The sequence below is a fragment of the Schistocerca serialis genome, chromosome 6 (assembly GCF_023864345.2).
Source record: "Schistocerca serialis cubense isolate TAMUIC-IGC-003099 chromosome 6, iqSchSeri2.2, whole genome shotgun sequence".
In the NCBI taxonomy this organism is placed as follows: Eukaryota; Metazoa; Arthropoda; class Insecta; order Orthoptera; family Acrididae; genus Schistocerca; species Schistocerca serialis.
This window is the reverse complement of record NC_064643.1, coordinates 438,904,102-438,926,004: the sequence shown is the minus strand read 5'-3', so window position 1 is coordinate 438,926,004 and position 21,903 is coordinate 438,904,102. Positions and strand designations below refer to the sequence as shown.

The window sequence follows — 21,903 nt, the reverse complement described above, 5'->3', positions numbered from 1 at the left end:
CACAATTTAAGAAAGAAAAAGAAATTACGAAAATGACGGACCACGAAGGAATTATCCGAATTCCACGGAAATCAGTACATTGATGTACGTGTACACGCAAACAACTGATCATACTTTCAGAAAGGTTAGATCATTTATTCAAGAGAAAGAGCTTCACAAATTGAGCAAGTCCATAATTCGTTTGGCCCTTACGCAAACAGTTAATTGGCTAGGCATTGAGTGATAGAGTTTTTGCATGTCCTCATCAGAGATCGTGGCAATTGTTGTCCAGTTGGCGCGATATATCGTCAAAATCCGAAATGGTAATAGGGCCCTGCACATAATTCTCCAAAAGTTCTCAACTAGGGAGAGATCTGACGACCTTGCTGGGCACGGTAGGTCTGCAAACCCGAAGACAAGCAGTAGAAACTCTCCTCGTGTGTGGGTGGGCATTATTTTGCTCAGATGTAAGTCCAGAATGGCTTCCCCTGATGGGCAGCAAAACAGGGCGCAGAATATCGTCAACGAGGCACTGTGCTGTAAGCGTGCCGCTGATGACAACCTAAGGGGTCCTGCTATGAAAAGAAATGGCGCCCTAGACGATCACTCTGGTTGACGGGTCCTATGGTGGGCGACAATCAGTTAGTATCCTAACACTGCTCAGGATACCTCCAGACACGTTTTCAACATGAAATCTCGTTGACTGGAGTAGAATTGTCTTCAGTGATAAGTCCTGCTTCGACGTGTGCTCCGATGACCAGTGAAGACGTGTCTGGAGATGCCCCCGGCAGCTCTGGGATACCAATTTGATCGTCGCCCGACATACAGCCCGACAAGCAGGGGTGATGCTCCCGGGTGCGATGTCTTTTTTTTATTTTATTTATTTATTTATTGTTCCGTGGGACCAAATTAAGAAGTCTCCATGGTCATGGAACGAGTCAATACATGAAATTATAACACGATATTAGAAACAGATAAAATGAAATATAAAAAACATATTCAGGTGACAAGTCGTAAGTTTAAATAAAGAAAATCAACAATGTAACACTGGAATTTGCTTAATTTTTTAGCTCTTCCAGGAGCTCCTCGACAGAATAGAAGGAGTGAGCCATGAGGAAACTCTTCAGTTTAGACTTAAAAGAGTTTGGGCTACTGCTAAGATTTTTGAGTTCTTGTGGTAGCCTATTGAAAATGGATGCAGCAGAATACTGCATTTCTTTCTGCATAATAGTCAAGGAAGTGCATTCCACATGCAGATTGGATTTCTGCCTAGTATTAACTGAGTGAAAGCTGCTAACTCTTGGGAATAGACAAATATTGCTAACAACAAACGACATTAAAGAAAATATATACTGTGACGGCAATGTCAGAATTCCCAGACTATTGAATAGGGGTCGACAAGAGGCTCTCGAACTCACACCACATATAGCTCGAACAGCCCGTTTTTGAGCCAAAAATACCCTTTTTGAATCAGAAGAATTACCCCAAAAAATAATACCATACGACATAAGCGTATGAAAATATGCGCAGTAGACTACTTTTCGTGTTGAAGTGTCAATTATTTCAGATACTGTTCTAATGATAAATAAAGCAGCATTTAGTTTCTGAACAAGATCCTGGACATTGGCTTTCCACAACAGCTTACTATCTATCCGAACGCCTAGGAACTTGAGATGTTCCGTCTCGCTTATAATATACCCATTCTGTCTGATCAAAATATCGGTTCTTGTTGAATTGTGAGTTAGAAACTGTAAAAACTGAGTCTTACTGTGATTTAGCATCAAATTATTTTCCACAAGCCACGAACTTATTTCAAGAACTACATTATTTGATACTGTTTCAATATTACACACAAGATCCTTCACTACCAAGCTGGTGTCATCAGCAAACAGAAATATTTTTGAATCATCTCTAATACTAGAAGGCATATCATTTATATAAATAAGAAACAGCAGTGGCCCTGGCACCGACCCTTGGAGAACGCCCCACTTAACAGTGCCCCATTGGGACTGAACATCACTACCACTCTCAATATTGCGGAGAATTACCTTCTGCTTTCTGTTCTTAAAGTAAGAGGCGAACCAATTGTAAGCTACTCCCCTTACTCCATAATGGTCCAACTTCTGCAGTAATATTTTGTGGTCAACACAGTCAAAAGCCTTCGTTAAATCGAAGAAAACATCTAGCGTTCGCAACCTTTTATTCAATCCGTCCAAAACCTCACAGAGAAAAGAGAATATAGCATTTTCAGTTGTTAAACCATTTCTAAAACCAAACTGAACATTTGACAGCAAATTATGTGAATTTAAATGCTCCAGTAACCTTGTATATACAACCTTCTCGATAACTTTAGCAAACACCGATGGCATAGAAATAGGTCTAAAATTGTCAACATTATCAATGTCTCCCTTTTTATAAAGTGGCTTCACCACCGAGTACTTTAATCGGTCAGGAAACCGACCACTCCTAAAGGAAAAGTTACAGATATGGCTAAGTACTGGGCTAACATACATAGAACAATACTTCAGTATTCTGCTAGATACCCCGTCATATCCATGAGAGTTCTTGGTCTTTAGTGATTTAATTATTAACTCAATCTCCCTTTTCTCAATATCATGGAGGAGCATTTCAGGTAACAGTTTCAGAACACTTTTTTCTAAGAGCGCTATATGATTCCTTGTTGGGACTAGGTTTCTATTTAGTTCACCTGCTATATTCAGAAAGTGATTATTAAATACTGTACATATCTGCGACTTATCAGTAACACGGACATTCCCAATACGCACTGATTCTATATCCTCGACCTGTCTCTGCAGACCAGCCACTTCCTTTACGACTGACCATATGGTTTTAATTTTATCCTGAGACTTAGCTATTCTATCTGCATACCACATACTTTTTGCCTTCCTAATAACATTTTTAAGCACCTTACAATACTGTTTGTAATGGGCTGCTGCATTTAGATTTTGACTGTTTCTAACGTTTTGATATAATTGCCGCTTTGTTCTACAAGATATCCCTCTAGTCAGCCACCCAGGTTGTCTGTTTGTGCTCGTACCCTGTTTTGAACGTTCTATCGGAAAGCAACTTTCAAAGAGCACGATAAAGGTCTTGAGAATAGCATTATATTTATCGTCTGCTGTATCAGCGCTATAAACCTCTTGCCACTCTTGTTCCCTGATAAGGTTTACAAAGGTCTCTACAGCAACTGGATCAGCTTTTCTAAACTATGTTTAACACGTGTTGCAGCACAAAAATCTTTTAGAGTTAAAATTTGTGCATCATGATCTGAAAGGCCATTCACCTTTTTGCTAACAGAATGCCCTTCTAGTAATGAGGAATGAACAAAAATGTTGTCTATGGTTGTTCTACTGTTCCCTTGCACTCTCGTTGGAAAGAATACGGTTTACATAAGATTATATGAATTAAGGAGGTCTACCAGCATCCTTTTCCTTGCGCAATCACTTATACAATTAATACAATTAATATTGAGGTCACCACATATAACTAACTTTTTGTATTTCCTATAAAGTGAAGCAAGAACCTCCTCTAGCTTTAGCAGAAATGTTGTGAAATCTGAGTCTGGGGATCTATAAATAACAACAGTTAGAAGTTTAGCTCCATTAAATTTAACCACACCTGCACAACATTCAAACACCTTTTCAGTGCAGTACTTTGAAACATCAATTGACTCAAATGGGATGCCGTTTTTCCCATACATGGCTACTCCCCCAAACCGCAAAGAGCTCCTCGAAAAGCTGCCAGCCAGCCTGTATCCTGGTAAAGGAAGCCTGTGAATTATTCCCTTATTTAAGAAGTGTTCAGATTACCAATAATTTCAGAGTCAACATCTATAAGCAGTTCACTAACTTTATCTGTAGTACCTTGTATATTTTGATGAAATATACTAATTCCCTCATTACTCGGATATCTAAGCTTTGTCAAAAGTTGTTCCTTTGTTAGAGAGACTTCCCTTAAGCAGGAATACCTATCAGCTGACTTCAATCTAAAAAAGGTGCAGCTCTAACACCCACTACTGCAGGAATTTTCCCATGAGTGATCCCACCAACCCCACATATGCTGTCACATATAAGCTTTGCCAACCTCCCCTTCCCATACCTGTTGAGGTGCAGGCCATGTCTAGTGAAACCCGTCCTACTGATAGACTCCACCGACACCACTGAAATGTGACCCATGCTTTCTGTCATCAGCGTACCTCCAAGTCTCATATTATTACGCCTGACGGCTGTATTAAGATGAGGCCGATCGTGACGCTGAAACAGTTCCACGAAATGCACATTCGTGTTGCCAGTCTGAGTGGCTATCTTTTCCAGGTCACCATCTATGTCATACTCCCCATCCCTATCAATACTATTACCAGTCCCACCCACAATCACTACCTGATCCTCTTTAGTAAAATCCCTACATAACTCCCCTATGTTAACAGTCACCTGACCCAATCCTGCATTAGGCTTCACAATGCTGGTGACCTGGTACTCACTCCCCAGCACTTCCTGCAACTGCTGGCCTACACCTCTGCCATGAGAACTACCTAACAGCAGAACCTTCTTCTTCCTCTTCGACTTTGCAACTGTTCTAGCCACCGTAACTACTGAGGTCTGCTGCATACTTCCTACATCTACAGCACGACCACTTTCGTTGTCATCCGCAGTACTCTTACAGCAACAGCGGTGCGTCGACAATATTCTACTCTCAGTTTCTTGGTAAGCCATCCTAGGCTTATATTTCAGAAAGATAATGCCGGCCTGTACACGGCGGCGAGAGTTTCTTCTGCTTGTCTTCGTGCTTATCAATCTCTACTTCGGCCAGCAAGTTCGCCGGATCTCTTCACAATAGAGAACATTTGTAGCATTATGGGCTGGGCCCTCCGATCAGCTCAAGATTTTCACGATCTAACGCGCCAATTGGACTGAATCTGGCATTATATCCTTCAAGTGGACGCCCAACAATTCTATCAGTCAATGCCAAGCTGAAAAAATGCTTCCAAAAGGGCCTGGGGTGGATCAGCGCGGTACTGGTTTGCTCAGTTCTGGGGCGCTTTCTCTTGAATAAATCATCCAGTTTGTCTGATTTTTTTGTAGTCATTTGTTTGTCTGAACATGCACATCACATCTACCGATTTTAGTTGCATTCGAGTAATTCCATCGTGGGTCGTCTTTTTGCGCGCGCGCACTTGTGTGTGTGTGTGTGTGTGTGTGTGTGTGTGTGTGTGTGTATAGTGTCAGAAATTTCTTCAATGAAATGAATACACTTAGCTGCATACAGACGTTGATATAAGTCAACGGGGACAGTTGAAAATGTGTGCCCCGGCCGGAACTCGAACCCGCGATCTCCTGCTTACATGGCAGACGCTCTATCCCTCTGAGCCACCGAGGACACAGAGGATAGTGCGACTGCAGGGACTTACCTCTGGCACGTCTCCCGTGAGACCCACATTCGCAACTTATTGTCCCGCACTATATTCATAGTGTCCTTGCCCATCATTATTCGCGGCTTTTCCGCCGATTCGCGTAAGAGTTCGGGAACTGTTTGTGCATCCGCATAGAAGAAGATGGTCAAATGGCCAGTGAGTCTCAACTATGTAGAAATTTCTTCGTCATTTAACGCCCATGGTAGATACTAGTAGACTTCTTTCAGGCATGACTGTCCTTCTTGGCTGTGCTTGTCCGTTTTTTTTTCTTTTTTTTGTGTGTGTGTGTATTTCTTGTTTTGTCCGCCGAGCGTAATTTTGCTTCCGAAGTAGCAGAATTCCTCCATTGCTTCTTCTCCGTGGCTAGTAATTTTGATCTTAAGTTTATCGCTGTTCTCGTTTCTGCTACTCCTCATTTTTTCCGTCTCTCGTATGGTTACTCTTAATCCGCTGAGTGTGCTAATTAGGTTCAAATGGTTCAAATGGCTCTGAGCACTTTGGGACTTAACTTCTGAGGTCATCAGTCCCCTAGAACTTAGAACGACTTAAACCTAACTAACCTAAAGACATCAAACACATCCATGCCCGAGGCAGGATTCGAACCTGCGACCTTAGCGGTCGTGCGGTTCCAGACTGTAGCGCCCAGAACCGCTCGGCCACTCCGGCCGGCAGAGGTACAGGATACGTTCCACTGTACCAGTTATTAAAGCTTTTTCCCATCCCGTTCATGTATGGAGCGCGGGAAAAATGACTGTTTAATTGTTTCTATGCAGACTGCAGTTAATCTAATCTTACCCTCACGATCCCTATGGGGGCGATATGTATGAGGTTGTAATATGTTCCTCGAGTCATCGTTTAAAGACGGTTCTTGAAATTTTGTTTGTAGACTTTCTCGTGATATCTGCCGCCTGTCTTCAAGAGTGTACATTCAATACTTTGAATACCAGTGACATCCTCCCGCGATTTAGATAGACCTGTAACCATTTGTGTTGCCCTTATCTGTGTACGTTCAATATCCCCCGTTAGCACTGTTTGGTGTGGGTTCCACACACTTGAGCAGTACTCTAGGATTGGTCGCACGAGTAATCTGTAACCATTCCCTGGTATTCAACCAATGAACCAAAATCTGCTACCTGGTTTACCCACGACTGTGCCTGTGTGATCTTTCAACTTCACGTTCCTACTGTAACGCCCAAGTATTTATATGGATTTACAGATTTCAAGTGTGAATCAGAAATATTATTTTCGTAGAATAATATGTTTTTTTTCATTTTATTAAGTGCACAGTTTTAGATTTTTGACCATTTAAAGCAAGCTGCCAATCATTGCACCAATTTGAAATCTAGTCAAGTCTGACTGACTATTTGTACATCTTCGTTCAGACTGTACTTCACTGTAGGTAACGTCCGCCTCCGGTAGCTAAGTGGTCAGAGCAACAGAATTTCAATCCTAAGGGCCCGGGTTCGATTCCCGGCTGGGTCGGAGACCTTCTCCGATCAGGGACTGGGTGTTGTGTTGCTCTAATCATCATCATTTCATCCCCATCGACGAACAAGTCGCCAAAGTGGCGTCAAATCGAAAGACTTGCACCCGACGAACGGTCTACCCGACGGGAGGCCCTAGTCACACGACATCTATTTTTACTGTAGATAATATTGCATCATCTGCGAAAAGTCTGAGTTTACTATTAATTTTATCCGAAAGGTCATTAATACACAAAGTGAAAAGCAAGGGTCCCAACTCACTTCCGTGGTGTACACCCGAAGTTACTTCCAAAGCTGTGGATGACTCTTTATCGAAGAAAACATACTGCGTCCTCCGTACCAACAAATTCTTAATCCAGTTACATATTCCGTCTGATACCCCTTATGATCGCACATTTGATAACTAGCATAGGTGTAATAAAGAGTCAAATGCCTTTCAGCGATCAAGAAATATTGAATCTACCTGACAGGCTTAAGCCGTGGCTCTCAGGATGTCATGTGTAAAAAGGGCGAGTTGGGTTCCAAATGATCTATGTTTCCGAAATCCAAGGTGATTGGCAAGGAGGAGGTTGTTGTGTTCTAGGTACCTTATTATGTTTGAGCTCCATATTTTCAAAGACTCTACAACGAACTGAAGTACAGGATATTGGACGGTAGTTCTGTGGGTCACTTTTACTACCCGTCGTGATAGAAGGGTGTGACCTATGCCTTCTTCCAATACTGGCTACAGTTTTTTGTTCAAGGGATCTGCGATAGATTACAGTTAAGAGAGGGACTAACGCAGTCGCGAATTGAGTATGGAATCTGATAAGGATTCCTGTGATTTTGTTCAGTTTCAACGATTTCAGCTATTTCTCGACGCCACTGACACTGATAAACATTTCACTCGTCTTTTCATTGCAGTGAGAATTAAATTGTGGGAATATTGGTTTTCGTTTGTAGAGGAACATTTGAAGACAGAATTAAGCATTTCTAGTTTTGATTTTCGAGTCTCAAATTCATTAGTGCATTAGTGGCTGCACACTAACAGCCTTTACATATGGTTGGGTTTTCTGAAAAATCAGACCGAGCGAGGTGGCGCAGTGGTAGCACACTGGACTCACATTCGGGAGGACGACGGCTCAATACCGCATCTGGCCATCCTGATTTAGTTTTGTCGTGACTTACCTAAATCACTCCAGGAAAATGCTGGGATGGTTCCTTTGAAAGGATACGGCCGACTTCCTTCCCTCCTTCCCCATCCTTCCCTAATCCGATGAGACCGATGACCTCGCTGTTTGGTCTCTTCCCCCAAACAATCCAATCCAATCCAATCTGAAAAATCATTTAACAATATTCTGCTACGGTAGTCAATGAAGGCATTATGCATTTCTTTCTTGACTGCCAAACGCATTTCGATCAGCATCCTTCTAACTATAGCGATGCGCTTTGTTTTACACATATTGTGCTGTAGTCTGTTATCTTTAGAATTTTCTTTATAGTGACTTTACACTGAGGTGATAAAATTAACTGAATACCTCCCAACATCGTGTCGCATCTCATTTGGAACGGAGTCATGCAGAAACTCGACGTGGCATGGATTCAACAAGTCGTTGGACTCCCCTGCACAAATATTGAGCCATGCTGCCTCTTTAGCCGTCCATAATTCAAAATGGTTCAAATGGCTCTGAGCATTATGGGACTAACATCTCCAGTCATCAGTCCCCTAGAACTTAGAACTACTTAAACCCAACATCGTGTCGCATCTCATTTGGAACGGAGTCATGCAGAAACTAGATGTGGCATGGATTCAGCAAGTCGTTGGAGTCCTCTGCACAAATATTGAGCCATGCTGCCTCTTTAGCCGTCCATAATTTAAAATGGTTCAAATGGCTCTGAGCATTATGGGACCTAACATCTCCGGTCATCAGTACCCTAGAACTTAGAACTACTTAAACCCAACATCGTGTCGCATCTCATTTGGAACGGAGTCATGCAGAAACTAGATGTGGCATGGATTCAACAAGTCGTTGGACTCCCCTGCACAAATATTGAGCCATGCTGCCTCTTTAGCCGTCCATAATTCAAAATGGTTCAAATGGCTCTGAGCATTATGGGACTAACATCTCCAGTCATCAGTCCCCTAGAACTTAGAACTACTTAAACCCAACATCGTGTCGCATCTCATTTGGAACGGAGTCATGCAGAAACTAGATGTGGCATGGATTCAGCAAGTCGTTGGAGTCCTCTGCACAAATATTGAGCCATGCTGCCTCTTTAGCCGTCCATAATTCAAAATGGTTCAAATGGCTCTGAGCATTATGGGACTTAACATCGCAGGTCATCAGTCCCCTAGAACTTAGAACTACTGAAACCTAACTAAGCTAAGGACATCACACACATCCATGCCCGAGGCAGGATTCGAACCTGCGACCATAGCGGTCGCGCGGTTCCAGACTGAAGCGCCTAGAACTGCTCGCCACCAGCGGCCGGCCCGTCCATAATTGCGAAAGTGTTGTCGGTGCAGGATTTTGTGCACTTGTGCACGAAATGAGCTCTCGATTGTGTCGCATGCAAGTTAGATGGGATTCATGTCCGGCTATCTGGGTGCCCAAATCCAGAATGTTCTTCAGACCAATCGCGAACAACTGTGGCCTCGTAACATGGTGCATTGTCATCCATAAAAATTCCATCGTTGCTTGGGAACGGCTGCACATGGTCTCCACATAGCCTGAAATAATCATTTACAGTCAGCGGTCGGTTCAGCTGGACCAGAGAACCCAGTCCATTCCATGTAAATGCATCCCACACCACAAGGGAGCCACTACCAGCTTGTACAGTGCCCTGTTCACAGCTTGGGTCCACAGCTTCGCGGGATCTGAGTCATACTCAAACCACATCATCATCAGCTCTTTCCAACTGAAATCGGGACTCATCTGACCAGAACACCGTTTTCTAGTTGTGTAGGGTCCTACCGAAATGGCCATGAGCCCAGGAGATACACTGCAGATGATGACGTGCTGTTACAAAGGCACTAGCATCATCTGTTGCCATGGTCCATAAACCGAGATTTCGTCGCACTATCCTAACGGATACACCCACCAGGGTAGCCGAGAGCGCTAACGCGCAGCTTCCTGGACTCGGATAGGCGCGCCGGTCCCTCATCTAATTAACGGGGCGGATTAACGACAAGGGCCGATGTGCCGCCCAGCCTGGATGAGGTTTTTAGGCGGTTTTCCACATCCCCCTAGGTGAATACCGGGCTGGTCCCCATTTTCCGCCTCAGTTACATGTCTCGCAGACATCTGAACACTGTCGCACTATTCCATGGATTATACTCGCCACAGACAGTTGGGGTACACTAATTCCGTCCTGGGGGGTACGGGGTGGCGGCAGGAAGGGCATCTGGCCACCCCTTAAACATTAACATGCCAAATCCGATTAACGATGGCTGACCCTGCGTAACTGCGGGACAAGGCTCAAGTGATAGATTGATAGATCCTAATGGATACGTTAGTCGTACCTGTCACATTGACTTCTGCGATTATTTCACGCAGTGTTGCTCGTCTGTTAGCACCGACTATGCAAACGCCGCTGCTTTCGGCCGTTAAGTGAAGGCCGTCGGCCACTGCGTTGGCTGTGGTGATTCTCGACACTGAGGATCTCGGGATACTGATGTCCCTAACGATTTCCGAAATGGAGTGTACCATTCGTGTAGCTCCAACTACAATTCCGCCTTCAGAGTCTGTTAATTCTCATCCTGTGGCCGGAATCACGTCTGAAACGTTTTTACATTAATCACCTGAGTACAAATGACAGCTCCGTCAATGTACAGCCATTTTATACCTTGTGTCTGTGATACTACCGCCATCCGTATATTTGCATTTCGCTGTCCCATGATTTTTCTCACCTGTGTGTAGCATAAAGACGCTCTCCCATTAGAAACTGTCCTACTGGATACATATCGACAGAGGCATAGTCAACTACTCTTGTAAACTTGAGCTTAAGTTCCTGTATTTTTCGTCAGTATATGAGGCCTGCCTGACGTTGATTTAGGTCTGGTTGTATCTAATCATTTTCACTTCATAATCGCATCAGCAACAGTCGACTTTGGTCGCCTCAGAAGGGCTAAAATGTCACAGATGCATTTATTACCAGATTTCATCGAACGACTGGTCCAAGTTCGAAATCACTGAGCTCTCCTGAGAGACGCATTTGCTGTTACTGCTTCTCTGCTGACAACACAGTATCCCCCTTCCCCCACCCTGTACCCTTTTACACTGGCTCATCCGCCTCTTCTGACACCTATTGGACTATTCCGCATTACTTATAACTGTCCTCATACACTATTGGCCATTAAAATTGCTACACCAAGAAGAAATTCAGATGATAAACGGGTATTCATTGGACAAATATGTTAAACTAGAACTGACATGTGATAACATTTTCACGCAATTTGGGTGCATAGATCCTGAGAAATCAGTACCCAAACAACCACCTCTGGCCGTAATAACGGCCTTGATACGCCTGAGCATTGAGTCAAACAGAGCTTGAATGGCGTGTACAGGAACAGATGCCCATGGAGCTCAAACACGATACCACAGTTCATCAAGAGTAGTGACTGGCGTATTGTGACGAGCCAGTTGCTCGGCCACCATTGACCAGACGTTTTCAATTGGTGAGAGATCTGTAGAATGTGCTGGACAGGGCAGCAGTCGAACATTTTGTGTATCCAGAAAGGCCCGTACAGGACCTGCAACACGCGGTCGTGCATTATCCTGCTGAAATGTAGGGTTTCGCAGGGATAGAATGAAGGGAAAAGCCACGGGTCGTAACACATCTGAAATGTGACGTCCACTGTTCAAAGCGCCGTCAGTGCGAACAAGAGGTGACCGAGACGTGTAACCGTTGGCACCCCATACCATCACGCCGGGTGATACGCCAGTATGGCGATGAAGAATACACGCATCCAATGCGCGTTCACCGCGATGTCGGCAAACACGGATGCGACCATCATGATGCTGTAAATAGAACCTGGATTCATCCGGAAAAATGATGTTTTGCCATTCGTGTACCGAGGTTCGTCGTTGAGTACACCATCGCAGGCGCTCCTGTCTGTGATGCAGCGTCAAGGGTAACCGTAAGCATGGTCTCCGAGCTGATAGTCCATGCTACTGCAAACGTCGTCGAACTGCTCGTGCAGATGGTTGTTGTCTCGCAAACGTCCCCATCTGTTGACTAAGGGATCGAGACGTCGCTGCACAATCCGTTACAGTCATGCGGATAAGATGCCTCTCATCTCAACTGCTAGTGATACGAGGCTGTTGGGATCCAGCACGGCGTTCCGTATTATCCTCCTGAACCCACCGATTCCATATTCTGCTAACAGTCATTGGATCTCGACCAACGGCGGCAGCAATGTCGCGATACAATAAACCGTAATCGCGATAGGCTACAATCCGACATTTATCGAAGTCGTAAACGTGATGGTACGCATTTCTCCTGCTTACACGAGGCATCACAAAAACGTTTCACGAGGCAACGCCGGCCAACTGCTGTTTGTGTATGAGAAATGGGTTGGAAACTTTCCTCATGTTAGCACGTTGTAGGTGTCGCCACCGGCGCCAGCCTTGTGTGAATGCTCTGAAAAGCTAATCATTCGCATATCACAGCATCTTCTTCCTGTCGGCTAAATTTCGCGTCTGTAGCACGTCATCTTCGTTGTGTAGCAATTTTAATGGCCAGTAGTGTACTTTTTATCAGATAGCGTATGTAGCGCGTTATTTTAGATGGTAGATCAGGGCCGACGGCGTACCTGCGGCGCCATGTCTCCCGCGGCGATGGCCTGCCGCAGCTGGGGCGCGTCCTCTGCGTTCCTGTTGCCCGGCGCCTCGGCCGCCGCCCGCAGTAGCCGGCCCACGCTGCAGTGCGCCCAGCCCGCCGCCGCGCGCACCACCTTGTCGCACAGCGCCGCCTTGTTGCTGCCCGGACCGCCTGCACAGCAGCACACACACACACTCAAATGGCTCTGAGCACCATGGGACTCAACTGCTGAGGTCATTAGTCCCCTAGAACTTAGAACTAGTTAAACCTAACTAACCTAAGGACAGCACAAACATCCATGCCCGAGGCAGGATTCGAACCTGCGACCGTAGCGGTCTTGCGGTTCCAGACTGCAGCGCCTTTAACCGCAAGGCCACTTCGGCCGGCCACACACACACTCACTTCAAATAAACACACGGACACAATAAAGGCAGGAAAAACAACTCCAGTACACAGAATGAACCCGAATTTCAATGACAAAACGTTTTGTAGGGTGTTCATTGGCAGGACACTTACAAGGGAACCTCCCCATCGCACCCCCATCCGATTTAGTTATAAGTTGGTACAGTGGATAGGCCTTGAAAAACTGAACACAGGTCAATCGAGAAAACAAGAAGAAGTTGTGTGCAACTATGAAAAAAGTACGCAAAATGTACGAACTGAGTAGTCCATGCGCGAACATAGGCGACATCAAGGAGAGTGTGACCTCAGGTGTGCCGTGGTCCCGTGCTTAGCGTGAGCAGCTGCGTGACGAGAGGTCCTTGGTTCAAGTCTTCCCTTGAGCGAGAAGATTAGTTTATTTTATTTAATTTATGACCATCACATCCACAAGAAAACCTAAATCGGGCAAGGTAGAGGAATCTTTTTACCCATTCGCCAAGTGTACAAGTTAGGTGAGTCGACAACGTATTCCGGTCATGTGACGCACATGCCGTCACCAGTGTCGCATAGAATGTATCAGACGTGTTTTCCTGTGGAGGAATCGGTTAACCTATGACCTTGCGATCAAATGTTTTCGGTTCCCATTGGAGAGGCACGTCATTTCGTCTATTAATCGCACGGTTTTGCGGTGCGGTCGCAAAACACATACACTAAACTTATTACAGTGAACAGAGACGTCAATGAACGAACGGACAGATCATAACTTGGCGAAAATAAAGAAAGTAAACTTTTCACTCGAGGGACGACTTGAACCAAGGACCTCTCGTTCCGCAGCTGCTCACGCTAACCACGGGATCACGGCACTCCTGAGCTCACACTATCCTTGATGTTGCCTATCTTTGGCATGGACTACTCAGTTGGTATATTTTGCTTATTTTTTTCATAGTTCCACACAACTTCTTGCTGTTTTCTCGATTGATCTGTGTTAAGTTTTTCAAGGCCTATCCACTGTGCCAACTTATAACTATATCTGAGGGGGGTGCGATAGGGGGGTTCCCTTGTTAGAAGGTGCAACAGTCTACCAAAGAGACTGCTTACACTACCCTTGTCCGCCCTATTCTGGAGTATTGCTGTGCGGCGTGGGATCCGTATCAGGTGGGACTGACAGATGACATCGAAAAAGTACAAAGAAGGGCAGCTCGTTTTGTATTATCGCGAAATAGGGGAGATAGTGTCAGAGAGATGATACGTGAATTGGAGTGGCAATCATTAAAACAAAAGCGTTTTTCGTTGCTACGGGATCTTCTCATGAAATTTCAAACACCAGTTTTCTCCTCCGATTGCAAAAACATTCTGTTGGCACCCACCTACATAGGGAGAAATGATCATCACGATAAAATAAGAGAAATCAAGGCTCGCAGAGAAAAATTGAAGTGCTTGTTTTTCCCGTGTGCCGTTCGAGAGTGTAACGGTAGAGAGACAGCGTGAAGGTGGTTCATTGAACCCTCTGCCGGGCACTTTATTGTGAATAGCAGAGTAGTCACGTAGATGTAGGAATATTTTCTGACAGGAAGAGGGAACTAGGTTCAGATTACGGATTTCATTTACTTCAAACTTCGCACACTTCTAACAGTCCATTAGAGCAACATAATGTGCAAATTGTACACCTTACTACTTAGACGATTTCCAGAAAACCGAAGAATCACTTTACGTGTCATTGAAGTACCGGTGCGTCGTGACCTTGATCACGATTTGGCGGTCGTCAGGTGGTTAGCGTTCAAGCTCCGTAATCGGTGGATCACTGGATCTAGTCTCGCTCATATTTCTCTTTTACTTGATACTTTTTCAGCTCTATTCACATAATTTCATGCATATAAGTTGTTCAAAAATGTTCAAATGTGTGTTAAATCTTACGGGACTTAACTGCTAAGGTCATCAGTCCCTAGGCTTACACACTACTTAACCTAAATTATCATAAGGACAAACACACACACCCATGCCCGAGGGAGGACTCGAACCTCCGCCGGGACCAGCCGCACAGTCCATGACTGCAGCGCCTGAGACCGCTCGGTTAATCCCGCGCGGCATACAAGGTGTGAGTCAGAAGTTTCAAGACTGATTCATTTCTGAGTAGGGGAGCGCGCGTGGACCGGTTCCGTCGGGTGGCGGAAGTAGAGGGGGGTCTCAGGCAACAAACTGACGCTGCGGCAGTTGCATCGCTTGCAGCGTGAGTGCGTGTCATTGACCTCGGTCGAAAAGTGGGACAGGCGAAAATGGAGCAGCGCTATGCGATTAAGTTTTGCGTGCAACTGAACAAAACCGCCACGGAGACTCTCGGTATGATTCAAGAGGCCTTTAAGGAAGAAGCCATGTCCCGTGCAATGGTTTCCATGTGGCACAAACGTTTCAAAGATGGCCGCTGGAATGTTGAAGACGACAACCGCTCTGGGAGGCAACAAAATGTTCAAATGTGTGTGAAATCTTATCGGACTTACCTGCTAAGGTCATTCAGTCCCTAAGCTTACACACTACTTAACCTAAATTATCCTAAGGACAAACACACACACACATGCCCGATGGAGGACTCGAACCTCCGCCGGGATCAGCCGCACAGTCCATGACTGCAACGCGCTCTGGGAGGCCATCATCAGGCTGAACGGATCAAAATGTGGAGAGAATGCGGTAACTTTTAAACAATGACTGTCGAGTTGAGGGATCGAGTTGGCCATGTCCGCCTGGCAATCAAGGACGATTGGATTCTCCACCACGACAACGCGCCTTCTCACACGTCGCGCACCGCCGCCGAAGTTTTCGTCAAGCTCTACGTGACAACACTGCCGCAGCCACCCTACCGCCCTGGCTTGGCTCCAAGTTACCTTTTCCTTTTCCACCGAATCAAGACAAGCCTAACAGGGAAGGGATTCGACTCCATCGACGCCATCCAGCAGGCTTTGACTAGAGTCCTCGACAGCATGACGCCCGAGGCCTTCCAGAAGGGGTATGAACAGTGGAAGACGCGCTGGCAGCGCTGTGTTGATGCTGAAGGATCATATTCTGAAGAATTTTATTCCGCTGTAATTAAATGTCCAATAAATTTCTAGTTCTGAGTTAAGTCTTGAAACTTTTGAATCACACACTGTTGTACAACATTTGAAAGGTAATATGATGAAAAGACATGTGTATTTGCATGAACTTTCATTGAATTCTCAACGTTATTTGGTTGTTTGCTAATTATTAGGGTTCCAAATCTCTTTCAGTAAAAAACGGAACCCTTACAGCATCACTTTGTTGTCCGTCTGTATGTCTCTCAAGATACATTTTTCTCAGAAACGGGCAGATGATCAAGTTGAAATTTATGTCATATGGGCTGACCGAGGTTGTCGAGCGGTTCTAGGCGCTACGGTCTGGAACCGCGCGACCATTACGGTTTTATTAGCTATGACACACAGCGAACACAATCAGCTGCCAGGTTTTCATCTTCTTCCCAGTTCATGTCCATGCACTGAAGATCCTTCACAGAAGTTTGTTTTCTGGCCGTGGATAGAACGGTATAGGTGATTAATAATCAAAACGTCCTCTGCCTCAGGTGTGAACCCCGCAACCGCTTGAACTCTGAATAAAAATCGTCACCAGTGGCAGCCGAAGACTTCTGGCATACGAAGATAGGAAGTCACCCTCATTCAGTCAATGACCTTTTCTAAAATGGTAGAGAAGCGGACAAAAGTTGAGGACACTCTCTTGCTGTCGGATGGGGAACTGCCCCCAAAGGCGGAAGAATCAGCAGCGATCCACGGAATGAGGATGTAGAAGGCAATGGAAACTACTACATTAAAGACACATAATGTGTATCCGCAGGACACGGGATCTGAACCGAAAAATATCTAAAATGGAAATACTAATATAGTGGGAATCATAGAAGTAAAATGGCAAGAAGTCAGAGTTTCTGGTCAGATGAGTTCAAAATGGCTCAAATGGCTCTGAGCGCCTACAACCGCTCGGCCACACGGGCCGGCTCAGATGAGTGCAGGGTGATATTAAGAGCAACGGAAAATGGTAAAATACGAGTAGGATTCGTTGTGACTAGGAAGATAAAGAAAAGAATGAGTTACCGTGAAAAATTCAGTGATAGGGCTACTCTCGTCAGAATCAACAGTAAACCAACCCGAACAACGATAGTTCAGATATACAAGCCGATGACGGAAGCCGAAACTGAGGTGACAGAGAAAGCACATGGCGATATTTAACGGGTACATCAGTACATGTATACAGCCCTGAGTTATGCGATCACCATACACAATATAAATTTGTCAGTTCTTTGACACCACATTTACATGATGTAAGACAGTCCCTTCACTCTATGGCATCTGTTTTGCATTACAAGATGCCAATTACTTCCACTGAAAGGAGTGATTACATAAGCAACAATGCAAGACTATCATACTTATCACATTTGCTATTCAATGGCAGCCAGGCATCTTACTCCATCAGCTTACAACTATGTAAATGCAGTATCTAATAGTCACGGGAGACTTGAATGCGGCCTTAGGGAAAGAAGAAAGGGTTACGCGAGAATATGGGGTTGGTACACATTTCAGCTAAAAATAGCGAATACTCTGTTCAAGAATCACGAGAGAAAGAGGTACACTTGGAAAAGGCCACGAGTTACTGGATCATCTCTGTTAGATTGCATCATGGCCAGACAGAGATTCCGGAATCAGATACTGGAGTGTAAGGCATACCTAGGACCAGATGTAGACTCAGATCACAATTTACCAGCGATGAAAAGTAGGCAGAAGCTTAAGAGACCAGTAAGGAGGAAGCAATGCGCAAAGAAGTAGGATACAGAAGTACTTAAGAATAAAGACATACGCTTGAAGTTATCTGAGGCTATAGGTACTGCGACAAGGGACAGATCACTAGTAAGTTCATTTGAAGAGGAATGGCTGGACATATCTGTAAGATGCAGTCGCGAAAGATTGAAAGAAGAACGTAGGTACAAAGAAGGTAACTGCAAAGAAACCATGGGTAACAGAAGAAATACTTCAATTGATCGATGAAAGAAGGAATTACAAAAACGGTTTGGGCAATCCAGGAATATAGAAATTAAGTCGCTGAGAAATGAAATAAATAGGAAGTGTGGGGAAGCTACGACGAAATGGCTGCATCAAAAATGTGAAGAAATCGAAAAAGAAATGATTGTCGAGGGCCTGACTCAGCATATAGGAAAGTCAAAACAACCTTCGGTGAATATGAAAGCTAGGGTGTTAACATTAAGAGGGCCAAGGAAATTCCACTGTTAAATGCAGAGGAGAGAACGGACAGGTGGAAAGAATACTTTGAAGGCCTCTATGAGGAGGCAGTGATGACATGGTAGAAGAAGAAACAGGAGTCGATACAAAAGAGATAGGGGATCCAGTATTAGAATCATAATTTACAAAACCGTTGGTAGGCTTATTATCGAATAAGGAAGAAGGGCTCGATAACATTCCATCAGAATTTCTAATATCATTGGGTGAATTGTGAAGTTGCAACAAAACAACTATTCACGTTGGTGTGCAGTATGTACAGGGTGTTTCAAAAATGACCGGTCAGTAAACCAAATGCTGCCCACATGCATATCGCCGTCCTCAATCCTGTGCACTATATCGTTAGCGAATGTCTCTCCTGCAGCAATGGTAGCGGCGCTGAGGGGTTGCCGCGTTTGAATTTTGTATGGATAGAGGTGTAAACTCTGGCGCATGAGACGATACGTGGACGTTGGCGTCATTTGGACCGCAGCTGCAACACGGCGAACAGAAACCCGAGGCCGTTGTTGGATCACCTGCTGCACTAGCTGCGCGTTGCCCTCTGTGGTTGCCATACGCGGTCGCCCTACCTTTCCAGCACGTTCATCCGTCACGTTCCCAGTCCGTTGAAATTTTTCAAACAGATCCTTTATTGTATCGCTTTTCGGTCCTTTGGTTACATTAAACCTCCGTTGAAAACTTCGTCTTGTTGCAACAACACTGTGTTCTAGGCGGTCGAATTCCAACACCAGAAAAATCCTCTGTTCTAAGGAATAAACCATATTGTCTACAGCACACTTGCACGTTGTGAGCAGCACACGCTTACAGCAGAAAGACGACGTACAGAATGGCGCACCCACAGACTGCGTTGTCTTCTATATCTTTCACATCACTTGCAGCGCCATCTGTTGTTGAAGATTGTAACAACTGTAATTTCGAAAGTTTGTCCGCCTGAAAATGTACTGTTGTCCCAAGCATATTGCAACAAACGGTGTATTTCTATCGCTGCTCGTTTAGTTTTTATTGCCTTTTCAAATATACCGGTCATTTTTGAAACACCCTGTAAGTACAGACAATGGGACATTGTTCTAGCCTGACGGATATGCACTCTGATCCAGCAACAATTTCAAGTAGTATGTCTATTAACTGAGTATAGTTGGCGTGAGAACTGTGGCTTTGCAGAGTGGTTCACACTCAGGGGAAGTTTGTGAAGTGCAACTAGCCAGTTTACGGTACTGTGAAAATCAGAAACATATTACGACAGTTCGTTTTTTTAAATACAGGCAGTTATTTGATATTTTTGGATTTTCTAAATTGGTCCATTTAATAAACTAGTAATAAAAGTTATTAAGTTTTGCTTGGTCATATACAAAAGACGCGGGATTGCACGGTTTAATATTAATATCGGATTGGTTGTGATGCATATCAGCCTATCAAAGCACAGTACGTCCACGCGTACTTTGTGGGCTAAAGAATTGCTTCTTGAGGTCTAACAAAATTTCAGAGCTCAGCCAACAACATATCTGGATGCGTACACTAGGAGATCTGAATAAATGTAATAATTTTGTGGAACAATGAGTAAAACTTGACCGTGGAATGCCGCAAAATGAGCGCGAACGTGTGAGAAAGATGAACACATGAAATCCCGATTTTTATATGCAAACTGTGACTTCTGAACAAACTAAAATCCATGTGGCGTGCTGTGCAAGTCGGGGCCGGGAACTGAACGTTCGAAAGGATCGAATTGTGTAATATTTCAGCGAGCATTCTGCCACGGACAGTCCGTTTTGTAATCTTTTTGGTAACTGGTTCGGTTAGATCCCATGAGCTGATTATTAGCGTTTTGTAATCTTTTCGGTTAGATACCATGAGCTGATTATTTGCGTTTTGTAATCGTTTTGGTAACTGGTTCGGTTAGATACCACGAGCTGACTATTACGATTGCAGTGATTGTATGTAGGTGTTGAAATTGTAACTTAAGATTAGAACGGGCTTGGCGAGGTTTTTGTATCAAACGAGTAATAAAGGTACTGAAGTTTTCACTCGAAAACTATCATTTAACAGCTCAGTTAACTTGAAACCGAATATCTTTAATGCAACCTGCGTATGCAATTAGTGCTACTGGTTCTACTACAGCTTGTCCAGTCGAGCAACACTGAATCGCTTGTAACTAGGAAGGCGTGTGTACACTGCAGAAGACGTGATCACCGCAAGGTGAGAGGACATTTCTGTAGGATGAACAATAACAATCGCGCCGTTGCACCTTGCCGGCCAAATAATGGAAGTGAACATTTTCTACAACTAAGATGCAAACCGGCATACCTCCGAGTCGAGCAAAAGCGTGCGGCGCTGACCTCGGCTACGGAGTCAGGTATAATCTCAATAGTCTCCACTAATAAGGTGTAGATTAACATACCCTCACTTGATTTCTTTTCACTAATGTGACAAATGCTGTCAGTCTTAAATCTCATCGAGGACATAATGCAACCAAAAGTGCATGGATTGGAGATAATCTCACAGCCGAAATGTTCGACGAATCATAAACATTAGTATCATGACGAAACAGTACTAAATCTGTTTCGATAGCTGAATTTAAAAAAAAAATGGAACTCATTATACTGGAATTTATTGCTGGACTCAGAAGTCTTTTCTGAGATCATAGTCATTTTACATAGTTTCTTTTACTGTAACATTTAAGTTTTTGTAAAGTCATTTCTACTAAATACTGAAAGCACGTTAGTGTCTTATATTTTACTTAAAGTTCTCCATATTAGCATAATAGCTACAATATAGCAGGTCAGCAACTGGAAGCAGTTAATTCCATAAATTATCTGGGAGTAGGCATTAGGGGTGTTTTAAAATGGAATGAGCATATAAAATTAATCGTCGGTAAAGCAGACGCCAGACTGAGATTCATTGGAAGAATCCTAAGGAAATGCAGTCCGAAAACAAAGGAAGTAGGTTACAGTACACTTGTTCGCCCACTGCTTGAATACTGCTCACCGGTGTGGGATCTGTACCAGATAGGGTTGATAGAAGAGATAGAGAAGATCCAACGGAGAGCAGCGCGCTTCGTTACGGGATCATTTAGTAATCGCGAAAGCGTTACGGAGATGACAGATAAACTCCAGTGGAAGACTCTACTGGAGAGACGCTCAGTAGCTCGGTACGGGCTTTTGTTGAAGTTTCGAGAACATACCTTCACCGAGTCGTCAAGCAGTATATTGCTCCCTCCTACGTATATCTCGCGAAGAGACCATGAAGATAAAATCAGAGAGATTAGAGCTCACACAGAGGCATACCGACAATCTTTCTTTCCACGAACAATACGAGACTGGAATAGAAGGGAGAACCGATAGAGGTATTCAAAGTACCCTCCGCCACACACCGTCTGGTGGCTTGCGGAGTATGGATGTAGACGTAGAATTCCAAATATTTTTTATCTTACAGGACAACTCTTACATTAGGAAAGCACACAATTATATAGAATACAAAAAATTACTCGTACAAAATTTTAGATTTTTTAGAGAAGATAAGACGA

The 21,903-nt window shown here is 44.3% G+C and overlaps 1 protein-coding gene across 1 annotated transcript in view; it reads right to left on the bottom strand.

Moving 5' to 3' along the window:
- The window catches only part of LOC126483907 (adenylate kinase isoenzyme 5), a 454,419-nt gene that overhangs the window by 39,320 nt on the left and 393,196 nt on the right, over positions 1 to 21,903 (bottom strand). Inside the window, exon 8 of the mRNA XM_050107178.1 lies at positions 12,689 to 12,867. Coding sequence (XP_049963135.1) covers positions 12,689 to 12,867 — 179 coding nt within the window. The remainder of the gene's footprint in view (positions 1 to 12,688; positions 12,868 to 21,903) is intronic.